The sequence below is a fragment of the Oncorhynchus mykiss genome, chromosome 16, assembly GCF_013265735.2.
Source record: "Oncorhynchus mykiss isolate Arlee chromosome 16, USDA_OmykA_1.1, whole genome shotgun sequence".
In the NCBI taxonomy this organism is placed as follows: Eukaryota; Metazoa; Chordata; class Actinopteri; order Salmoniformes; family Salmonidae; genus Oncorhynchus; species Oncorhynchus mykiss.
Window position 1 is genome coordinate 46,726,042 of NC_048580.1, and position 21,086 is coordinate 46,747,127.

General features: G+C 44.2%; 1 protein-coding gene across 1 annotated transcript in view; it reads right to left on the reverse strand.

Annotated features, from left to right (window-relative positions):
- Window positions 1-21,086, reverse strand: part of LOC110491077 (voltage-dependent L-type calcium channel subunit alpha-1D) — a 36,127-nt gene that overhangs the window by 1,073 nt on the left and 13,968 nt on the right. Inside the window, 28 exon segments of the mRNA XM_036945777.1 lie at window positions 20-132; window positions 231-571; window positions 684-1,273; window positions 1,467-1,577; window positions 8,100-8,224; window positions 8,491-8,592; window positions 8,698-8,800; window positions 8,955-9,051; window positions 9,243-9,370; window positions 9,527-9,686; window positions 9,977-10,068; window positions 10,157-10,222; window positions 10,338-10,523; window positions 10,721-10,741; window positions 11,026-11,109; window positions 11,481-11,591; window positions 11,743-11,901; window positions 12,057-12,258; window positions 12,357-12,503; window positions 12,653-12,705; window positions 12,790-12,897; window positions 16,493-16,580; window positions 17,576-17,682; window positions 17,906-17,965; window positions 18,344-18,473; window positions 18,590-18,708; window positions 19,002-19,074; window positions 20,477-20,552. Coding sequence (XP_036801672.1) covers window positions 20-132; window positions 231-571; window positions 684-1,273; window positions 1,467-1,577; window positions 8,100-8,224; window positions 8,491-8,592; window positions 8,698-8,800; window positions 8,955-9,051; window positions 9,243-9,370; window positions 9,527-9,686; window positions 9,977-10,068; window positions 10,157-10,222; window positions 10,338-10,523; window positions 10,721-10,741; window positions 11,026-11,109; window positions 11,481-11,591; window positions 11,743-11,901; window positions 12,057-12,258; window positions 12,357-12,503; window positions 12,653-12,705; window positions 12,790-12,897; window positions 16,493-16,580; window positions 17,576-17,682; window positions 17,906-17,965; window positions 18,344-18,473; window positions 18,590-18,708; window positions 19,002-19,074; window positions 20,477-20,552 — 3,752 coding nt within the window.

Genomic DNA, 21,086 nt, shown 5'->3' on the forward strand with positions numbered 1-21,086 from the left:
GCATGTGTCTGTGTCTTACCAGTCTGGATCTGCATGGGGGCGAGTTACTCTCGTACGTGCCAGGGATGGGGATGTCATCCGCGCTATGCTGTGCCCTCAGACACTGGATGTTAAAGGAGGGCGGCTTGCGACCTGGAAGGGAAAAAACATGGAAATGTACTAAGATGGTCACTGGGTGTTTCTAGTTCTACTGGTGTTGAGGAGAAAGACTGAGATCATGTGATGATTACCTGCAGGAGTGGGAGGAAGAACACGTCTCCGGACATACTGCTCCAATCCGTTACCGTTTCCATTGTAGCCGTTTCCATTGTAGCCGTTTCCGTTGTAGCCGTTTCCATTGTATCCATTTCCGTTGTAACCGTTGCCATTGTAGCCACTCATGCTACTTCCGGTAATGCTACCTCCATTCACACTACCTCCATTCGTACCGCCATTGGAGACGTTCCCATTCATGCCATTTCCATTGGCGTAGGGCACTCCTGCAGCTCTCCCATTGGTGAAGTTAGGAGTAGGACTCTGCATGTACTCTGACTGGATAGGGGATGCTACAGGTTGCTCTTGATACACATGCCTGTGAAGTTGAGGGAACGGGAACACTTATGAATACACACACACACACACACACACACACAGACTCTTCAACCCCTTTCACCCAGATCCTCTTCTCTCCCTTTTCCACTCACCCGTTGTTTGTTGGCATGCTCACTGGGTACTGTGGGTAGTACACCTGCTGTGTAGTGGAAGTTTCACTTCCTCTTCCCTCCATCAATGGCTCTGGTTGAGGTGGGGCAGGGGCTGCCTCTAAAACTATTTGAGGTGCCTCTGGTTCTGGTGGGGCTAACACTATTTGAGGCGGGGATTGAGTAACCACCTGTGGTGGAGAAGCAACATTTGGTGAGGATGCAACTGGGGCTGGTTGAGGCTGGGATGGGGCATTTGGTGGGTTTGCGGCTGGTGCTGGTTGGGGAGGGGATGGATCTTTTGGTGGTGATGCGGCTGGGGCTGGTTGGGGCGGGGCTGGTATGTCTTCTGGTGGAGGGATGGCCTCAGATCTCGTGGGCTGTTCCATCACTACATCAAAGGATGAGAGAGCTGATGCTGGTTTCTCGCTGACTGTCAATGGCTGTTCTGTGACCACGTTGCTGGATATTGTGGGCTCGACGAAGGGCTCCATGAAGATAGTGGTGGTGCCCTCCTCTATGTCAGCTGGCATGTGAGTGGTGGATGGAGTACTTGTGGCAGAGGTGCCAGGATCTTCGAAAACGTTGTCATTCTGGAGGGAGAAGGAAACAAAGAGATTTGCTTTAATATACAGTCAACTGTTTTTGTTGTAAATATTATAAACATTTATTATGCTTACCTATTGTATATGATATTTGCTTATTTGAGCAATGACAAATACAGAGAACAGACCAATCACTTCAGTATATACTATTTTGATACACTAATGACATTCAATCACTTACCTTGAAGAACTCTTCATCCAACTCTCCCTCCACACACTCCTCATCCTCTCCCTCCATTGCCAAGGCCAGATGCAACTCTGGGGCCAGTGCCTGCAGTGACCTGAGCCCTGCCTGATGCAAAAACACACAGTGTGATACACAAACACACACACAAAGACACCAAACAGTAACAACACGTTGTGGTATCCCAGGAGGTCTACCCCGGGGGATGGCAATAGAGGGGAGGTACATGAGGCGACGTTGGCTCCCTCTGCTGGGAAGACGGGAGCTGGGCACCCCGACACAGACATCTCTAAGTGGAGGTAATTAGAGGAAAGTGACAACCAGCCATGGAGGCGAAAAGCAAGGCGCACGGTGGCACACCGCGAGAGAGAACGGGGAGAGACCGACACCAAGTGAAAGGAGAGAAGAAGGACCGAGCCAAACCTCAGTGATTTTCTTTGTTAACCTCTCTTGGGTAGGGGGCAGTATTTTCTGCCTGTTACTCAGGCCCAGAAGCTAGGATATGCATATAATTGGTAGATTTGGATGGAAAAAACTCTAAAGTTTCTAAAACTGTTAAGATTATGTCTGTGAGTATAACAGAACTGATACGGCAGGCGAAACCCAGAGGACAAACCATCCCAAAAACAAAAATTCAGCCTACCACTGTTTTCAATGGCTGTCACTTTTATTATAAGGCAAAATCCTCCCAGATTGCATTTCCTAGGGCTTCCACTAGATGTCAACAGTCTTTAGAAAGAGTTTCATGCTGGTTTTTTGAAAAATGAGCTGGAAAATGTCGTTTTTCTAGGTGGCTCCCATTTTGGCTGTAGTGTTTCCAAACGCGTGGAAGAGAGCGCGTTCTTTGGTATTTTTCTCCGGTAAAGACAATAACGATTCTCTGTCTTAAATTTGATTGTTTATTTACGTATTAGGGTACCTAAGGTTTGATTATAAATGTTGTTTGACTTGTTTGGAAAAGTTTATTATTAATGTTTGCGATTCATTTTGTATGCATTTTGAAAACTGGGTGGATTACTGACTGAAGCGCGCCAGCTAAACTGAGTTTTTGTGGATATAAAGAAGGACATTATCGACCAAAAGGACCATTTGTGATGTATCTGGGACCTTTTGGAGTGCCAACAGAAGAAGATCATCAAAGGTAAGGCATTTATTATATCGCTATTTCTGACTTTCGTGGCGCACCTGCCTGGTTGAAATATGTTTTTCATGCTTTTGCATGCGGGGTGCTGTCCTCAGATAATCGCATGGTGTGCTTTCGCCGTAAAGCATTTTTGAAATCTGACACAGCAGCTGGATTAACAAGAAGTTCAGATTTATTTTGATGTATTACACTTGTGATTTTATGAAAGTTAAATATTTATTATTCAGTTTAAGTTTGAATTTCTCACTCTGCAATTTCACCGGATGTTGGCCAGGTGGGACGCTACCGTCCCACCTGCCCATAAGAAGTTAAGTTTATATTCTGTATTAGTAAAGTTGTTTTTGCGGACTAAAGCCTCCCTGTCTCTGTGTCAACATCTGCATGCTCAACCCAACACCCCACGGTTTACCACATATGGTGGAGAATGCGTGCATCTCAGTAGCTTTGGTGTGGTCGAGCCGACGGAGATTACCATGAAGGAGCTGGTGGCTCAGTTCATCCTCAGCCAGCAGAAGCAACAGGCTCTCCAGGAGCAAGCACTGGAGGAGCAGCACCAACAAAACCGCAGACTGGTAGCGGAGGTAGCCCAGTTGAAGGTTGGGAGGGCTCAGGAGTCTGGCTCGAAAGAAGGTGACGTGGAGTCGTATTTGTGCACCTTCGAGAGGACGGCACAGAGGGAAGGATGGCCCAAGCCCAAGTGGATTAGCCTGTTGGCACCCTACCTCTCTGGGAAGGCCCAGAAGGCCTACTTTGATTTGAACACTGATCAGGCTGCAAATTATGAGCGACTCAAACGTAATGGCAAATGGGATCCTTTATAGCAAAAATCCACCCCCCCCCCCAGACGACATGACAAACCACAGGTCTTAGGAACTTACACAAAGAAAGACTTTACTTCAGAGAGGAATATCCTCTAGCCAGACAGAGTTGTCTATAAATTATCGTTCAGTTTGGTCTCCTAAACAAAGCTCTTATTTCGTCCTTGGTACAAAATACTACCAAGACATTACCCCCACCCTATGATATATATCAAATTGTCATTTAGATACAACCAATTCTAAATACAACCAATCCTGGACAAGCTCACGGAGAGGAGAGTGAGGCTATAGGTTAAGATAGGAGCAACAAAAGAGGGAGCATAGAATGATTCCAGACACTGCCATCCTCCTCTCCCCGATGGGAAAAGTAGGGAGTGACTGGCACACAGACACAGTGGAGCAAAAGATATGTTTACACATGATGACACCTTGACCTCTCCCCTCTCTCCGGCCCAAGCAAAATCTTGACATAGAACAGATACTGCAACCCCGCCACAGTATTATACAAAAATAACATTCTGATGAGAAGTAACTTACAAACATATGATGAATATAAAACATCTTACCTATGTTACCAACCAATTATGATTATTCCCCAACACCCCACTTCGCAATCAAGCAGAATTTATTGTATCAGGTAGTAAAGCATAATGGGGAGACAAAATACTTGTTACTCATACCCAGCCAGTATGTTAGGACTGTGTTGCAGCTTGCTAACACCCACTTGCTTGGGGCACACCTGGAGATGGAGAAAATCAGGGAGCGGATCGGGAACTGGTTCCACTGGACTGGAGTCAAGCACGCCGTGGAGGACTACTGCCTTAGTTGCCCGGAGTGCCAAATCACAGCTCCGAGGGTGCATTATCAAAACCCTTTGGTTCACTTGCCCATTATAGGAGTGCCATTCGAGCGGGTGGCAATGGATCTGGTGGGTCCATTGGTGAAGACCGCAAGGAGACACCAATACATCCTGGTAGTCATGGATTACGCCACCCAGTGTCCTGAGGCAATCCCGAATGGTCTGCCTACCCATGTGAGAGACGCAAACTCGGTCTCAATCTTTAAGTCTTTACTGAAGACTCATCTCTTCAGTGGGTCATATGATTGAGTGTAGTCTGGCCCAGGAGTGTAAAGGTGAATGGAAAGGCTCTGGAGCAACTAACCACCCTTGCTGTCTCTGCCTGGCCGGTTCCCCTCTTTCCACTGGGATTCTCTGCCTCTAACACTATTACAGGGGCTGAGTCACTGGCTTACTGGTGCTCTTTCATGCCGTCCCTAGGAGGGGTGCGTCACTTGAGTGGGTTGAGTCACTGATGTGATCTTCCTGTCTGGGTTGGCACCCCCCCTTGGGCGGTGCCGTGGCGGAGATCTTTGGCTGGTAGTTGGTAGTTGAAGATATCCCTCTAGTGGTGTGGGGGCTGTGCTTTGGCAAAGTGGATGGGGTTATATGTTTGGCCCTATCTGGGGGTATCATCGGATGGGGCCACAGTGTCTCCTGACCCCTTCTGTCTCAGCCTCCAGTATTTATGCTGCAGTAGTTTATGTGTCGGGGGGCTAGGGTTAGTTTGTTATATCAGGAGTACTTCTCCTCTCCTATCTGGTGTCCTGTGTGAATTTAAGTATACTCTCTCTAATTCGCTCTTTCTTTCTCTCTCTCGGAGGACCTGAGCCCTAGGACCATGCCTCAGGACTACCTGGAATGATGACTCCTTGCTGTCCCCAGTTCACCTGGCCGTGCTGCTGCTCCAGTTTCAACTGTTCTTCCTGTGATTAGTATTATTATTTGACCATGCTGGTCATTTATGAACATTTGAATATCTTGGCCATGTTCTGTTATAATCTCCACCCGGCACAGCCAGAAGAGGACTGGCCACCCCACATAGCCTGGTTCCTCTCTAGGTTTCTTCCTAGGTTTTGGCCTTTCTAGGGAGTTTTTCCTAGCCACCATGCTTCTACACCTGCATTGCTTGCTGTTTGGGGTTTTAGGCTGGGTTTCTGTACAGCACTTTGAGATATCAGCTGATGTACGAATGGCTATATAAATACATTTGATTTGATTTGATTTGTTATGCATCAAAAGGTAATTCACGGGAGCTCTTCCATTTATTTAGCAGGGTGGGTAATTCCACGGGAAATCCTGAAGGACCAGGGCACCGCGTTCATGTCTCGTGTGATGTAATCTGTTACGAATAAAACAGGTGAGGACCAGTGTGTACCATCCACAAACAGACGGGCTAGCGGAACTCTTCAATAAGACCCTAAAACAGATGCTGAATAAGGTCATCGAGAAAGATGGGAGGAACTGGGACCAGCTGCTGCCCCACCTGATATTTTCAGTGCGCGACGTACCCCAAGCATGCACAGGGTTCTCCCCCTTTGAGCTCCTGTATGCCGTCGGCCCTGCGGGCTGCTGGACTTTGCCAAGGAGGTCTGGGAAGAGCAGCCGACCCCCCTTCACAGCGTAGTAGAACATGTGGAGGAGATGAGGGAGAGGATGACGGCGATTTGGCCAGTGGTGAGAGAGCACATGGCCCAGGAGCGTGTCTACAACCGGGGGGCCCAACCACAAGAGTTCCAACCAGGTGAGAAGGTCTTGGTGCTGATCCCTACAATGGAGAGTAAATTCCTGGCTATGTGGCATGGGCCCTACGACATCGTTGAGCGGGTAGGTGACGTCAACTATAAGGTCCGCCAACCGGGGCGGAGAAAACCCCTCCAGCTTTAACATGTGAACTTACTGAAGAAATGGTACGCACGCGAGGTGCTGTGCGTAACATGGACCCGGCCACAGCAGGGCCCGCCCTCGGTCGAAGTTGCAACGGGGGAAGACCTCAGCCCGACCCAATGACAAGAGCGCAGAGAGTTGGTCCAGCAGAATACGGCCGTGTTTCCCCCGAGGTGCCGGGGCACACGGCTCTCGTGGAACATCATATCCACACCCGTTTGGGAGAAAAAGTGCGTAAACGGCCATACCGGATACCAGAAGCCCGGAGGTTGGCGGTCCAGTGCGAAGTGACAACAATGCTGGGTACTGGAGTGGGGGTACTGGAGGAATCAAACAATGAGTGGTCTAGCCTCATAGTGTTGGTTCCGAAATCGGACCGAACCGTCCTCTTTGGTAATGACTTCTGGAGCCTGAACGAGGTCAGTAAGTTCGATGCACACCCCATCTGGCAGGTGCCACTGGCAGCAGCCTCCCGGGAGAAGACTGCCTTCTCCACCCCGGGGGGCTATACCACTACCGGGTTCTGCTTTTCAGGCTCCACGGGGCACCAGCGACCTTTCAGTGACTCATGGACCGCGTCCTGCGGCCGCACAGTGAGTACGCAGCTGCTTATCTGGATGATATAATTGTGCACAGTGACAGTTGGGAGTCACATCTGGGTAGGTTGCAGGCCATGGTTGATGCGCTAAGGGATGCAGGTCTGACCGCGAACCTACACAATTGCAAGCTGGGCTACACCGAGGTGGAGTACCTGGGCTATCAAATCGGGAGGGGGAAAAAAATCGCTGCCATTAGGGAATGGCCGGTCCCCTGAACCAAAAGCCAGGTGAAGTCATTCCTGGGGTTAGCAGAGTACTACAGTAGATTTGTACCTAACTTTGCCGCAATAGCTTCTCCCCTCACAGACTTAACAAAGGCATGACTACCCGAGATGGTGCGATGGACGGAGGACACAGAGGCAGCGTTCCAGGCCCTGAAGGATGCGTTGTGTTCGCACACCCTCAAGTATTACCTCCTTGGGAGGAAGTTCACCCTGATCATCAACCTGATCACTTAGAGGAAAGTGCCAAATTAAAGGAGGTCAAATAAAAGGAGCACGGTGGCACACCACAAGAGAGAACGGGGAGAGACCTACAACAAGCGAAAGGAGAGAAAAAGGACCGAGCCAAACCTCAGTGATTTTCTTTATGTTTATTTTCTGTATTAGTGAAGTTGTTTTAAAACCTCTACTGACTGGAAATTGCAGTCCCGAAAACGGTGAAAAATATTCCAAATTAGCTCCATAATATCGACAGAAACATGGCAAACGTTGTTTATAATCAATCCTCAATGTGTTTTTCAAATGTCTATTCGATAATATATCCGTCGGGGCAATTCGTTTTTCAGTAGGACCGATCGGAGTAATGGCTACCTCTGTATTTTACACGAGAATCTCTCTGGGGGCATCAGGTGACCACTTGCGCAATGTAGCCGCCTACGGCTATTCTTCAACATAAATGCGTAAAACTACGTCACCATGCTGTAGACACCTTGGGGAATACGTAGAAAGCGTGATCTGGTTGATAGCACATCCACAGCTCAATAGGGACTCATTGGAACGTAGCGCTTTCAAAATATGGGGCACTTCATGATTGGATTTTTCTCAGGCTTTCACCTGCAACATCAGTTCTGTTATACTCACAGACAATGTCTTTACAGTTTTGGAAACGTTAGAGTGTTTTCTATCCTAAGCTGTCAATTATATGCATATTCTAGCATCTTGTCCTGACTAAATATCCCGTTTAAAACGGGAACGTTTTTTTCCAAAAATGAAAATACTCCCCCTAGAGTCGCAACAGGTTTTAATGGACCAATGCCTCCCTGTCTCTGTGTCAATCTCTGCACGCTCAACCCAACACCCCGCGGTTTACCACAACATGTTAACAGGTAACTAACTGGTATACCTGGAGTGAGTCTTTCTTGTCTTTTCCCTTCTTCTTCCTCTCCCGCTCCTTCCTCTTGCGGAACTTTTTAAAGTAGTCCTGGATCAGGAAGCTGGCATAGAACTTCCCACAAGTCACCTCTTCCCCTGAGTCAGGAAGAATCGCAACAGAGGAGGAGAACAGGGAAAAAAATACATCTTAAACAAAGGGAGGAGGCAAATGGGAAAGTGATAGAGACGAACTAAAAGAGAAAAAAACACAGACAATAGGGAGATACAGAAATAAACCTGTGTTTCTGTAACTTATTTCTGTAAAATGCATAAACTACCATTAGAGTGGTCTGTGTGGTTATACGGTAGCATACGGTAATACATCTGTCTAGTTGGCTGAAATGGCACCTCCTATGGTTTACCTCTAGGGGGTGGAATGACCTCTTCAAGGAGCTTGGGCTTAGTGCGCTTCCATATCTTTTTAATGATGGCCCTGAGCTCCTCGTTGTCCTGGTCAACAGGCCCTAGTGGAGACACACAAGACCTTTAAAAACATAGGAGTAAAGGCCCCAAGCACCACTGCACTAAATAATAATGTGTGAATGATACACTCTGTGTATGTGACTGACCCTCGGTCTTGATCTTGAGTGAGGTTCTGACCAGCGCAAACAGGGTGGCATTGAAGGTGACTGTCCCGTCGCTGTGCAGCGGCACGTTCATAGCAACCAGCCTCTAACAAGACAAGCAAGCAGATGAAATAGAGTCAATATTCACTGCACAATATCTGACATATATCAAACATTCAATTATATAAATATTAGAAGTTAATACGTTTATTATAATTTAATTTATTCAACCTTTAACATTAAAATGTGATCTGCCCTACCTTGCAGGCCACACGATGGGGGCACAGTTTGCCAAAACCAAGGGGTGGTTGGATCCTGCGCAGCATAGTGACCACATCGATATGTTTGATTCGACCCCTGCAATAGAGACAAAAACAGCACAATTAAAGGACCAAATGGGGGAAAGGGATGGACGAGAAGAGAGTAAGAAGTAAAAGGAAGATAGAGGACAGAGATACAGAACGGGTTTCCTGAATAAAGGCCATATCCCATTGATCCTTTTTCAATTTGAAAAGAAAAATCTAAAAAACAATAGAGAGATCTCTTACGTCGCCTCTGGGTCATAATCCGACCAGACTCGTTTGAACTCGTCCAGGTGATGAGTACCCAGTACGGTCCAATCTCTGGTCAGGTACTCAAAGTTGTCCATGATGACAGCAATGAACAAGTTAATGATCTGAGAAGAGGAACACAGAGTGTATCAATCACAGCTGATCTGCTTCAAATTGGCTGCAATCAACATTTTTTTAATGAACCTTTATGTACACAAGTTGGTCTCTTTGAGATGAATTTCTCTTTGGCAAAAGACACCTCTCACAAACAGTTGTCTCACCAGGAAAGCGCAGAGCATGAAGAAGCTGATGAAGTAGATGTAAGCCAGGTTGCTGCCGCACATGTTGTCATCCCCGGGCTCAAAGTCTGACTCGGGGTCACAGGGTCTCCCTGGCAACGCTGCCAACATGATCTCCTGCCACTGCTCTCCGGTGGCACACCTGCAAGAAGAACACACGTTAGGACTAAGGAAAGGAAAGTTGACACAGGAGGAAGAGGAGAGAAGACACAGGAGGAAGGGGAGAGGAGAGGAGATACAGGAGGAAGAAAAGAGGAGAGGAGAAGAGAAGAGAGGAGAGGAGAGGAGAGGAGAGGAGAGGAGAGGAGATGAAAGGTTGAAGAGGAGAGAAAAATAAGAGCAGAAATGGAAGTGGAGAGCTGGGGGAGAAAAATAGACTGTGGTTGAGCTTCTAACTATCTACTATTTACCTCTTTGTCCTGCAAAACTCACCTGAAGAGCAGCAGGACAGACATGAAGAAGGTCTGGAAGTTGTTGTTCCTGTTGATATGTGAGTTGTCATCTATAGCAATCTTTCCAAATGTCTGCAAAAGGTTAGAGCATAGGTCATATTGTCACCAGCTGCATTTTAAAGACTTAAGAAAGGGATACAATGAATGGAAGGAGACCCACCTGCATGCCGATCACAGCGTAGATGAAGAAAATCATTGCAATAAGTAGACCGACATATGGCAAGGCCTGTGAACGAGGGGGATGTATAGACATACATTTTCTTTAACAAATATAAATTATACACCAGTGTCTGTCTGTCTCTGTCTGTGTGTCTTGACATCTGTTTGAACCTAGCACTGACCTGGAGGGACTTGACAAAAGTCCAGAGAAGGGTTCGAATGCCCTCCCCTTTGCTGAGCAGCTTGACCAATCGCAAGACTCGGAACAAACGAAAGAATGTGATGGACACTTTTCCGCTTTCCTTCTTGGCCACGGGCGGTGCTCCGGGTACGGCTACAGCCGCAGCTTGGGCTGCGGCCTCGATTGCCTGGAGAGAAACACAGAGGTTTAGAGAACAGCTGCTTGTTTCCACACTATTCATGGATAGACAGGGGAAAGGAAATACGATACTTTTTTCAAATGAGAGAGAGAGGGACAGATAGTGACAGAGATAAAGAAAGAGAGAAAGAGAGAGAGAGAAAGAAAGAGAGAGAGAGATACTTGTTTTTCCTGTTGTGGTCTTACTTCAACATCCTCGTCCCCTCCCTGGATTGATGAGAAGTTTCAAAGATACCAGAGACAAGGAAGAAAACAGAAAATATACATAAGATATCATTTAGTATTTGACAGAACACACACAAGCGCTTTATAAAGCTATGTGTTTGTTAGACAGAGATGTTACAATGAATAACTGTACACAAACCGTTTTGCAGGCTTATATTGCAAGCCTTTTCTAAGTATCACGTTTCCCTGAAGTAAAGAGAAGGGTTGAAGATGGAAGAGATGAGGAAACATGAAGCAGCTAAAGGAGAGACAGAGAGAGTACTCACACTGAGCTCCGAGACCACGATGTCTAGCACACTGCCCACAACGATCAGAGCGTCGAAGGAGTTCCAGGCATCGATGAAATATTGCTGGATACACAGACACACACAAAGACCGTCAATAGTATGGAACATTAGAACGTGGTATTGGAACATTAGAGCGTGGTATCGGAACATTAACGTGGGGCGGCAGGGTAGCCTAGTGGTTAGAGCGTTGGACTAGTAACTAGAAAGGTTGCAAGTTCAAATCCCCGAGCTGACAAGGTACAAATCTGCCATTCTGCCACTGAACAGGCAGTTAACCCACTGTTCCTAGGCCGTCATTGAAAATAAGAATTTGTTCTTAACTGACTTGCCTAGTTAAAATGTTTACAAAAATGTGAACATGGTATTGGAACATCAGAACATTAGAACACAGTATTTATATCAACATGTGTCCAGTGAACGCCTGTTGAACTCACATGTGTTCTGAGAGCCAGTAGCTTGATGATCATCTCTATGGTAAATAGGGCTGTGAAGATCAAGTTGAGGATGTCCATCACAGAGTTGAATATTTTAGACTGCTCATAATGCTGCAGGGAGAGGACATTCATTTACTTGAATTTGAATTTATCTTCCTCGTGATAAACTATGTAAAATATTTCCAATCATTTTCTAGAAAAACGATTTACAATCTTATTCCTGTTGTAATACACATGATGTGGTACATTATGATTATTGTACCTGCACAGCCAAGGTGAGGGTGTTGAGAAGAATTAAGACAAACATGATGTACTCAAACTGGCTGGAGGCGATGATCTTCCAGAACTTCAGCTGGGACGGGTTTCTGGGAATGTAGATCTTGATGGGCTTGGCTTTCAGAGCGTACTGCACGCACTGTCTCTGTGGAGGGCAGGACAGGAGACACAGGGAAGGTGGGAAGTGAAGTGAAAACTCGCAATATCAGTAGACTGAAGGGCTTTCACATGATAATAAGGTACAGTAGCTTTGTGATTATGATGAGTGTCGTAATAAGTTATTCAAGGAAAACAACTAACTTGATTTTTGTTCAGTTCGCAGTTTTTGAACTCCGATTCTCCCTGTTCACGGAACGTGATGATGACGAAGCCCACGAAGATGTTCATCATGAAGAAGGCGATGATGATGATGTAGATGATGAAGAATATGGAGATTTCCACACGGTAGTTGTAGATAGGGCCGTGGTTCGCAGCATTGGCGTCGATGGCCTTGTACAGCAGCCTACGAGTTTATAATAAGAGATATTTACACAAGAACAACAGCTTTACTGAATAAACAGATAGTCATCGTATGTACTCATGCATGGTCTTGGTACTCACTGTGGCCAGCCTTCAAATGTAGACACAGTGAACAGGGCCAGCATGCCCTGCAGCACATTGTCAAAGTTGAATTCACTGTTTTGCCATTTCCTCTCTCTCACCATAGGGTGATTCATATCACCATCCTTATACACCACAAACGTCCCCCTAAAACACAAAACGCACGCACACACACACACACACACACACACAAAGCTATGCTTATTAGTAATACAATATAGTATGTAATGACAGGAATTTGAGTGAGGCATTGGCTAAGAGAAAGACAAAATAAAAGACCAAAAATAAAGTCTTACATGCACTCATATGGAGTGTGTTTAGCTTCATCGGTGCAACTGTAGAATCTTCCCTGTAACACACAGAGCAGACAAACATGACTTTATAATGAGAAGGCACCACACGGAGTGTTTTCAAAAAAGCAATGACCAAGTACCTTGAAGAGCTGCACTCCAATACAAGCAAACATGAACTGGAGGAGCGTTGTGACGATCAAGATGTTTCCGATGGTTTTGATTGCCACAAACACGCACTGCACTACGTTCTGTCAGCAAAAGCGCAGACACAAGAGCACGTTTGTACAGTTATTTGAGAGAGAGAGAGAGCGAGAGAGAGCGAGAGAGAGCGAGAGAGAGACAGAGAGAGAGAGAGAGAGAGAGAGACAGAGAGAGAGAGAGTGAGAGAGAGAGAGAGAGAGAGAGAGAGAGAGAGAGAGAGAGAAAGAGACAGAGAGAGACAGAGACAGAGAGACAGAGACAGAGAGAGGACAGCAGCACAATTAGACCCAACCAAATCATGAGAAAACAAAAAGATAATTACTTGACACATTGGAAAGAATTAACAAAAAAACAGAGCAAACTAGAATGCTATTTGGCCCTACACAGAGAGTACACAGTGGCAGAATACCTGACCACTGTGACTGACCCAAAATTAAGGAAAGCTTTGACTATGTACAGACTCAGTGAGCATAGCCTTGCTATTGAGAAAGGCCGCCGTAGGCAGACATGGCTCTCAAGAGAAGACAGGCTATGTGCTCACTGCCCACAAAATGAGGTGGAAACTGAGCTGCACTTCCTAACCTCCTGCCCAATGTATGACCATATTAGAGAGACATATTTCCCTCAGATTACACAGATCCACAAAGAATACGAAAACAAATCCAATTTTGATAAACTCCCATATCTACTGGGTGAAATTCCACAGTGTGCCATCACAGCAGCAAGATTTGTGACCTGTTGCCACGAGAAAAGTGCAACCAGTGAAGAACACACACCATTGTAAATATAACCCATATTTATGCTTATTTATTTTATCTTGTGTCCTTTAACCATTTGTACATTGTTAAAACACTGTATATATATATATGACATTTGTAATGTCTTTATTGTTTTGAAACTTCTGTATGTGTAAGGTTTACTGTTAATTTTTATTGTTTATTTAACTTTATATATTCACTTTATATATTATCTACCTCACTTGCTTTGGCACATGCCAATAAAGCCCTTGAATTGAATTGAATTGAATTGAATTGAGAGAGACAGACACAGAGACAGAGAGAGAGAGAGAGAGAGAGAGAGAGCGAGAGAGAGAGAGAGAGAGAGAGAGAGAGAGAGAGACAGAGACAGAGACAGAGACAGAGACAGAGACAGAGAGAGACAGAGACAGAGAGAGACAGAGACAGAGACAGAGACAGAGAGAGAGAGACAGAGACAGAGACAGAGACAGAGACAGAGAGAGACAGATACAGAGACAGAGAGAGACAGAGAGAGAGAGAGAGAAATACAGAAAAAAAGAAGGAATGTGTATGGATAAACCACTTCTCCAATCTTTTCGGGACATATAAGAAAGAACCAAGAGCAAAAATATATACATGATAATTTACAAAATGTACAACTAGCTATTAAAGACTACCAGAAGCCACTGGATTCTCCAATTACATTGGATGAGCTACAGGACAAAATAAAAACCCTCCAACCCAAAACGTTGGTGTTGATTGTATACTAAACAAAATGCTCAAATATACAGGCCACAAATTCAAGTGGACTATTCTTAAACTCTTCAACATTATCCTCAACTCTGGTGTCTTCCCTAATACTTGGAACCACGGCCCAATCAACCCAATCCACAAAAGTGAAGACAAATCTGACCCCAATAATTACAGTGGAATATGGGTCAGCAGAAAACTCTGAAAAATCCCCAGGAGTATCATCAACAGAAGACTCAGACATTTCCTCAGTGAAAACAATGTCCTGAGCAAATGTCAAATTGGCTTCTTACCAAAATACCATACGACAGACCATGTGTACACCCTGCACACAATTGTTGACAAACAATCAAAGCAAAACAAAAGCAAACAAAAGTCTTCTCATGCTTTGTAGATTTCAAAAAAGTGTTATACTCAATTTGGCAACAGGGTCTGCTATACAAATTGATGGAAATCAGTGTTGGGGGGGGAAGTATATAACATTATAAAATCAATGTACACAAACAAGTGTGCAGTAAAAATTGGCAATAAACACACCGATTTCTTTCCCCAGGGCCGTGGGCTGAGACTGGGATGCAGCTTGAGCCCCATCCTCTTCAACATATATATCAATGAATTGGAGAGGGCACTAGAACAGGCCTCACCCTACTGAACTCAGAAATCAAATGTCTACTGTTTGCAGATGATCTGGTGCTTCTGTCCCCAACCAAGGAGGGCCTACTGCAGCACCTAGATCTTCTGCACAGATTCTGTCAGACTTGGGCCCTGACAGTGAGTCTCAATAAGACAAATAATGCTGTTCCAAAAAAGGTCCAGTAGCAAAGACAGCAAATACAAATTCTATCTAGACACTGTTGCCCTAGAGCACACAAATAATTACACCTACCTCAGCCTAAACATCAACACCACAGGTAACTTCCATAAGGCTGTGAGCGATCTTTGCAAGAAGGGCCTTCTATGCCATCCAAAGGAATATAAAACTCAACATCCCAATTAGGATCTGGCAAAAAATACTTAAAGCAGTTATCGAACCCATTGCCTTTTATGGTTGTAAGGTTTGGGGTCCACTCACCAACCAAGAATTCACAAAATGGGACCAACACCTAATTGAGAGATTGCCTGCAGAATTCTGCAAAAAATATACTTTGTGTGCAACGCAAAACCTCCAAAAATGCATGCAGATCAGATTTAGGACTATAGCCACTAGTTATCAACATCCAGAAAAGAGCTGTTCAATTCTACAACCACCTAAAAGGAAGCAATGCCCACACATTCCACCACAAAGCCCTCACTTACAGAGAGATAAACCTAGAGAAGAGTCCTTTAAGCCAGCTGGTCCTGGGGCTCTGTTCACAAACACAAACAGACCCCAGGATAGAAACACATTTAGACACAACCAAATGATAAGAAAGCAAAATGATAACTATTTGGTACAATGGAAAGAATCAAACAAAAAAACGGAGCAAATTGTAATGCTATCTGGCCCTAAACAGAGAGTACACAGTGGCAGAATACCTGACCCCTGTGACTGACCCCAAACTAAGAAAATCATTGACTATGTACAGACTCAGTGAGCATAACCTTACCATTGAGAGAAGCCGCCATAGGAAGACAAACTATTTGCCCACTCTCCTCAAATTGAGGTGGAGACTGAGCTGCACTTTCTAACTTCCTGTCAAATGTATGACCACATTAGAGACACATATTTCTCACAGGTCACACAGACCAACAAAGAATTTGAAAATAAATCAAACATTGATAAACTCCCATATCTGTTAGGCGAAATACTGCAGTGTGCAATCACAGCAGAAAGATTTGTGGCCCGTTTCCATGAGAAAGGGGCAACCAGTGGAGTACAAACAACATTGTAAATACAGCCTATATTTATCTGTTTATTTGTTCTCCCTTTCATAATTGAACTACTTGCACATTGTTACAACACCGTACATAGCCAATAATGTAACATTTGAAATGTCTACATTCTTTTAAAACGTTTGTTACTCATGTTCCCCTTGTTTGTTTCCCTTTTGTTAATTGTCTATTCCATTTGCTTTGGCAATGCAAACGTGTGTTTCCCATGCCAATAAAGCCCTTTGAATTCAATTGAGAGAGAGAGAGAAAGAGAGAGAGGTGGTTAAAGTGGTCAAATGATTACCTTGAGTCCCTTGGCTCTGTTGATTGCTCGAAGAGGCCTGAGCACTTTGAGTACCCTGAAAATCTTGACCACAGAGATAGCGCTGGAACTGAGAGTATAGGAGAAGCAGATACGAGTGTTGGAATGATCCACACAGCACTTTTCTTGTCTGACCTGCAGAGAGTGCTGTTACAGTATTATGTATATTTAACCATGGCCAATACTGTCCATTGACCTGGAAAGGAACGGCAGTTCATCATCCTTCCAATGTCCCTTTTAGGACAGAACCAATTCAATTCAAAATGTATTGTCTTTGCAAATGGGAAATGTATTGTGTAGCCAGAGTATGTATTTCGTAAGATACAAAAAATACAGTATACATAAAAATACGCGCGCACGCACACACACACACACACACACACACACACACACACACACACACACACACACACACACACACACACACACCGATAGCTGATCAAATCTTACATTCATCTGTATAGCTAGCTAACTAGCTTGTGATGGCCTTTGAGTCGATGGTCCACTAGTCTTGGTACAGTTGTTTTCAACCAACATTTACTTGGCGATACTTTCTTCATTCTTGATTCAGAAGACACCAGTGTCTTACAAACTTCTGTTCAGAGTTGCAACTGGAATCCAAAAAGCTGAGAATATTCAGAAAAATATGAACTGAAATGTCTGTGCTGCATAAGGAGCTTCCTTACCATTTCAGCTGCCAGACATCAGGCATTTCACAACAGCTTAGCAGGAACTAGTCATTTGTAAGCGAAACAGCCACATGTAGAATAAGGCGTCACACAGTGCGATCCAAACAACACAAACAAAGATTCACACATGTGAGAGGCCATTTCTCACTCTCTACAAAAAGTGAATTTAATATCTATTCTCTGGTTTCTGGAGTTCCAACTGCAAATGGAAACAGAAGTTTATGAGAATGACGAAGACAGTACCGCTAAGTAAAGGTTGGTTGAAAATGGTTGTACCATACTGTCAATGGGCCTCCTGCTCGACTTCAGGCACAAGCTTTTCAGCTATGTGCCTGAGGTCCGAGCCCACTTGGATAACATCCCGACAGGTACTCACTGGAGGAAGAAGGACGCGAGAGACACACTGACAACCAAAAGGTCCAGGAGGTTGAAGGCATTCCTACAGAAGGAACCAGGATGAAGGAACGCACCAAAAACCGTCACCTGGAGAGGGAGAAAAATCACAAGCGTTAAGAGGGATTCTAAATGCTATTTACACTGCCATGTGCACTCCCATATATGTTTATAGATAGACATAGATCTACTGCCTGAAGGAAAGATAGCCTATGCAGATCATTGTCAATTCACAATGAAGTAACATTCCAAAACGTAGTATGATCCCAAAAGTGCTTGACCCATTTCATCTGCATATCTGGTCACATTTTACCTTCAGTATGATTTCCACAGTGAATATGGAGGTGAACGCATAATCAGCGTAGCCAAGCATCTGAAGATATAGAAGATATCCTACGTCAGCATCATGGCAACAATTCAGAAACACTATTTGGTGGTGGAAAGGGAAAGGGGGGATACCTAGTCAGTAGTACAACTGAATGCATTCAACTGAAATGTGTCTTCTGCATTTAACCCAACCCCGGTGGGCATTGTAAGTAAGGTGAGTATGAGAACAGCAGTTTTGGTTGAAACCATTGAGCAGTGAGGGTAGATTTACGGTAGTTGAGTGAGAGTGTGAACGGTAGTTTTGAATGCCGGTTATAGACTATAGATGTTGATTGGGCGCTAGGTAGTGCTTGGTTGTGAGGGCGGGACTGACAGTTGGCTGAGTAGATATCGAGAGGGATTTATTTTTAAAATGTTGCCGTACGTTGTTCCTAAAGGAGTGAGCTCTGATTGGATCCTCAGCGGCCAGAGAAATACTACTGGCGATGATGAAGACGAGGATGAGGTTGGTGAAGTAGGAGTGGTGGATGAGGTTGTGACAGGCCACTCGGAGGCTGAAGGGAGAGGAGAGACGACGCAAGTGATATGGGTGCTCTGAAATGGCACACAATTCCCTATATAGTGCATTACTTTTGACCAGGGTCCATAGGGCTCCATGGCTTTGACTTACCAGTTTCTTTTTCCAAGAATGAAGAAGGAGCTCCCATCTGGAATGGGTTCAATCTTCTCTTTTGGAGCGGATTCAGGCTTCACAGGCATGATTCCTAGAGAGGGGAGTTGATCAGATCAGTCGATTTAGAGAGCAATCCATGTGTCACACAGTCTGACGAGAACCCTTCTGAGGTGTACGGAACGACACTTACCCTCCAGACCCTCGATGGCTCTCAACTCCTCATTCTCCTCCCAGTCATCCATCTCATTCTGCACAAGAAAAGAGCGAGCAAAAAAGAAATGCAAACATAAGATTCTCTTTTATTTTTAAAACACTGAGGAGCACAGACACTCCTTCTAAACCATTATCGGTTAGATAAGGGTAGCTGCTGTAGAAAATATTGTACTGTGTTGGTCCCCTGAAACAATATTTCGGTACATACCGCCGCATCTTCCTCTTTGTCTTCATCTTCGTCCCAGTCCTCTTCATCATCCTTTTTCTCTCTGCAAAACCATTAATTCACCACTTTGCTTTTGTCCACCGTCTACGTATTCTCCTCATTACTGATGCTACTTAGCTATGTCCAGTAATATAACCAGACCATCAAGTTATGTCTACTTATTCTCCTCATTACTGATGCTACTTAGCTATGTCCAGTAATATAACCAGACCATCAAGTTATGTCTACTTATTCTCCTCATTACTGATGCTACTTAGCTATGTCCAGTAATATAACCAGACCATCAAGTTATGTCTACTTATTCTCCTCATTACTGATGCTACTTAGCTATGTCCAGTAATATAACCAGACCATCAAGTTATGTCTACTTATTCTCCTCATTACTGATGCTACTTAGCTATGTCCAGTAATATAACCAGACCATCAAGTTATGTCTACTTATTCTCCTCATTACTGATGCTACTTAGCTATGTCCAGTAATATAACCAGACCATCAAGTTATGTCTACTTATTCTCCTCATTACTGATGCTACTTAGCTATGTCCAGTAATATAACCAGACCATCAAGTTATGTCTACTTATTCTCCTCATTACTGATTCTACTTAGCTATGTCCAGTAATATAACCAGACCATCAAGTTATGTCTACTTATTCTCCTCATTACTGATGCTACTTAGCTATGTCCAGTAATATAACCAGACCATCAAGTTATGTCTACTTATTCTCTTCATTACTGATGCTACTTAGCTATGTCCAGTAATATAACCAGACCATCAAGTTATGTCTACGTATTCTCCTCATTACTGATGCTACTTAGCTATGTCCAGTAATATAACCAGACCATCAAGTTATGTCTACTTATTCTCCTCATTACTGATGCTACTTAGCTATGTCCAGTAATATAACCAGACCATCAAGTTATGTCTACTTATTCTCCTCATTACTGATGCTACTTAGCTATGTCCAGTAATATAACCAGACCATCAAGTTATGTCTACTTATTCTCCTCATTACTGATGCTACTTAGCTATGTCCAGTAATATAACCAGACCATCAAGTTAAGTCTACTTATTCTCCTCATTACTGATGCTACTTAGCTATGTCCAGTAATATAACCAGACCATCAAGTTATGTCTACTTATTTTCCTCATTACTGATGCTACTTAGCTATGTCCAGTAATATAACCAGACCATCAAGTTATGTCTACTTATTCTCCTCATTACTGATGCTACTTAGCTATGTCCAGTAATATAACCAGACCATCAAGTTATGTCTACGTATTCTCCTCATTACTGATGCTACTTAGCTATGTCCAGTAATATAACCAGACCATCAAGTTATGTCTACTTATTCTCCTCATTACTGATGCTACTTAGCTCTGTCCAGTAATATAACCAGACCATCAAGTTATACATTTCATTCGTTTGGCTTCTGTGATACTTACTCTACTTGCTTTTTTCCACCATCGCCACCTGCCAAGTTGTCCACAGCGATAGCCAAGAAGACATTGAGCAGGATATCTAATCAAGAGATATCAAGGAATTGACCAAGAGCTTGACAACATCAGTGAATACCGATCTTATAGAGTACAGTCGGTATTGATAGAGGTTTGTGTACATTCAATGGCTTAGTAGGCCGTCATTGTAAATACAGTGCCTTGCGAAAGTATTCGGCCCCCTTGAACTTTGCGACCTTTTGCCACATTTCAGGCTTCAAACATAAAGATATAAAACTGTCTTTTTATTTTTTTTTGAAGAATCAACAACAAGTGGGACACAATCATGAAGTGGAACGACATTTATTAGATACTTCAAACTTTTTTAACAAATCAAAAACTGAAAAATTGGGCGTGCAAAATTATTCAGCCCCCTTAAGTTAATACTTTGTAGCACCACCTTTTGCTGCGATTACAGCTGTAAGTCGCTTGGGGTATGTCTCTATCAGTTTTGCACATCGAGAGACTGACATTTTTTCCCATTCCTCCTTGCAAAACAGCTCGAGCTCAGTGAGGTTGGATGGAGAGCATTTGTGAACAGCAGTTTTCAGTTCTTTCC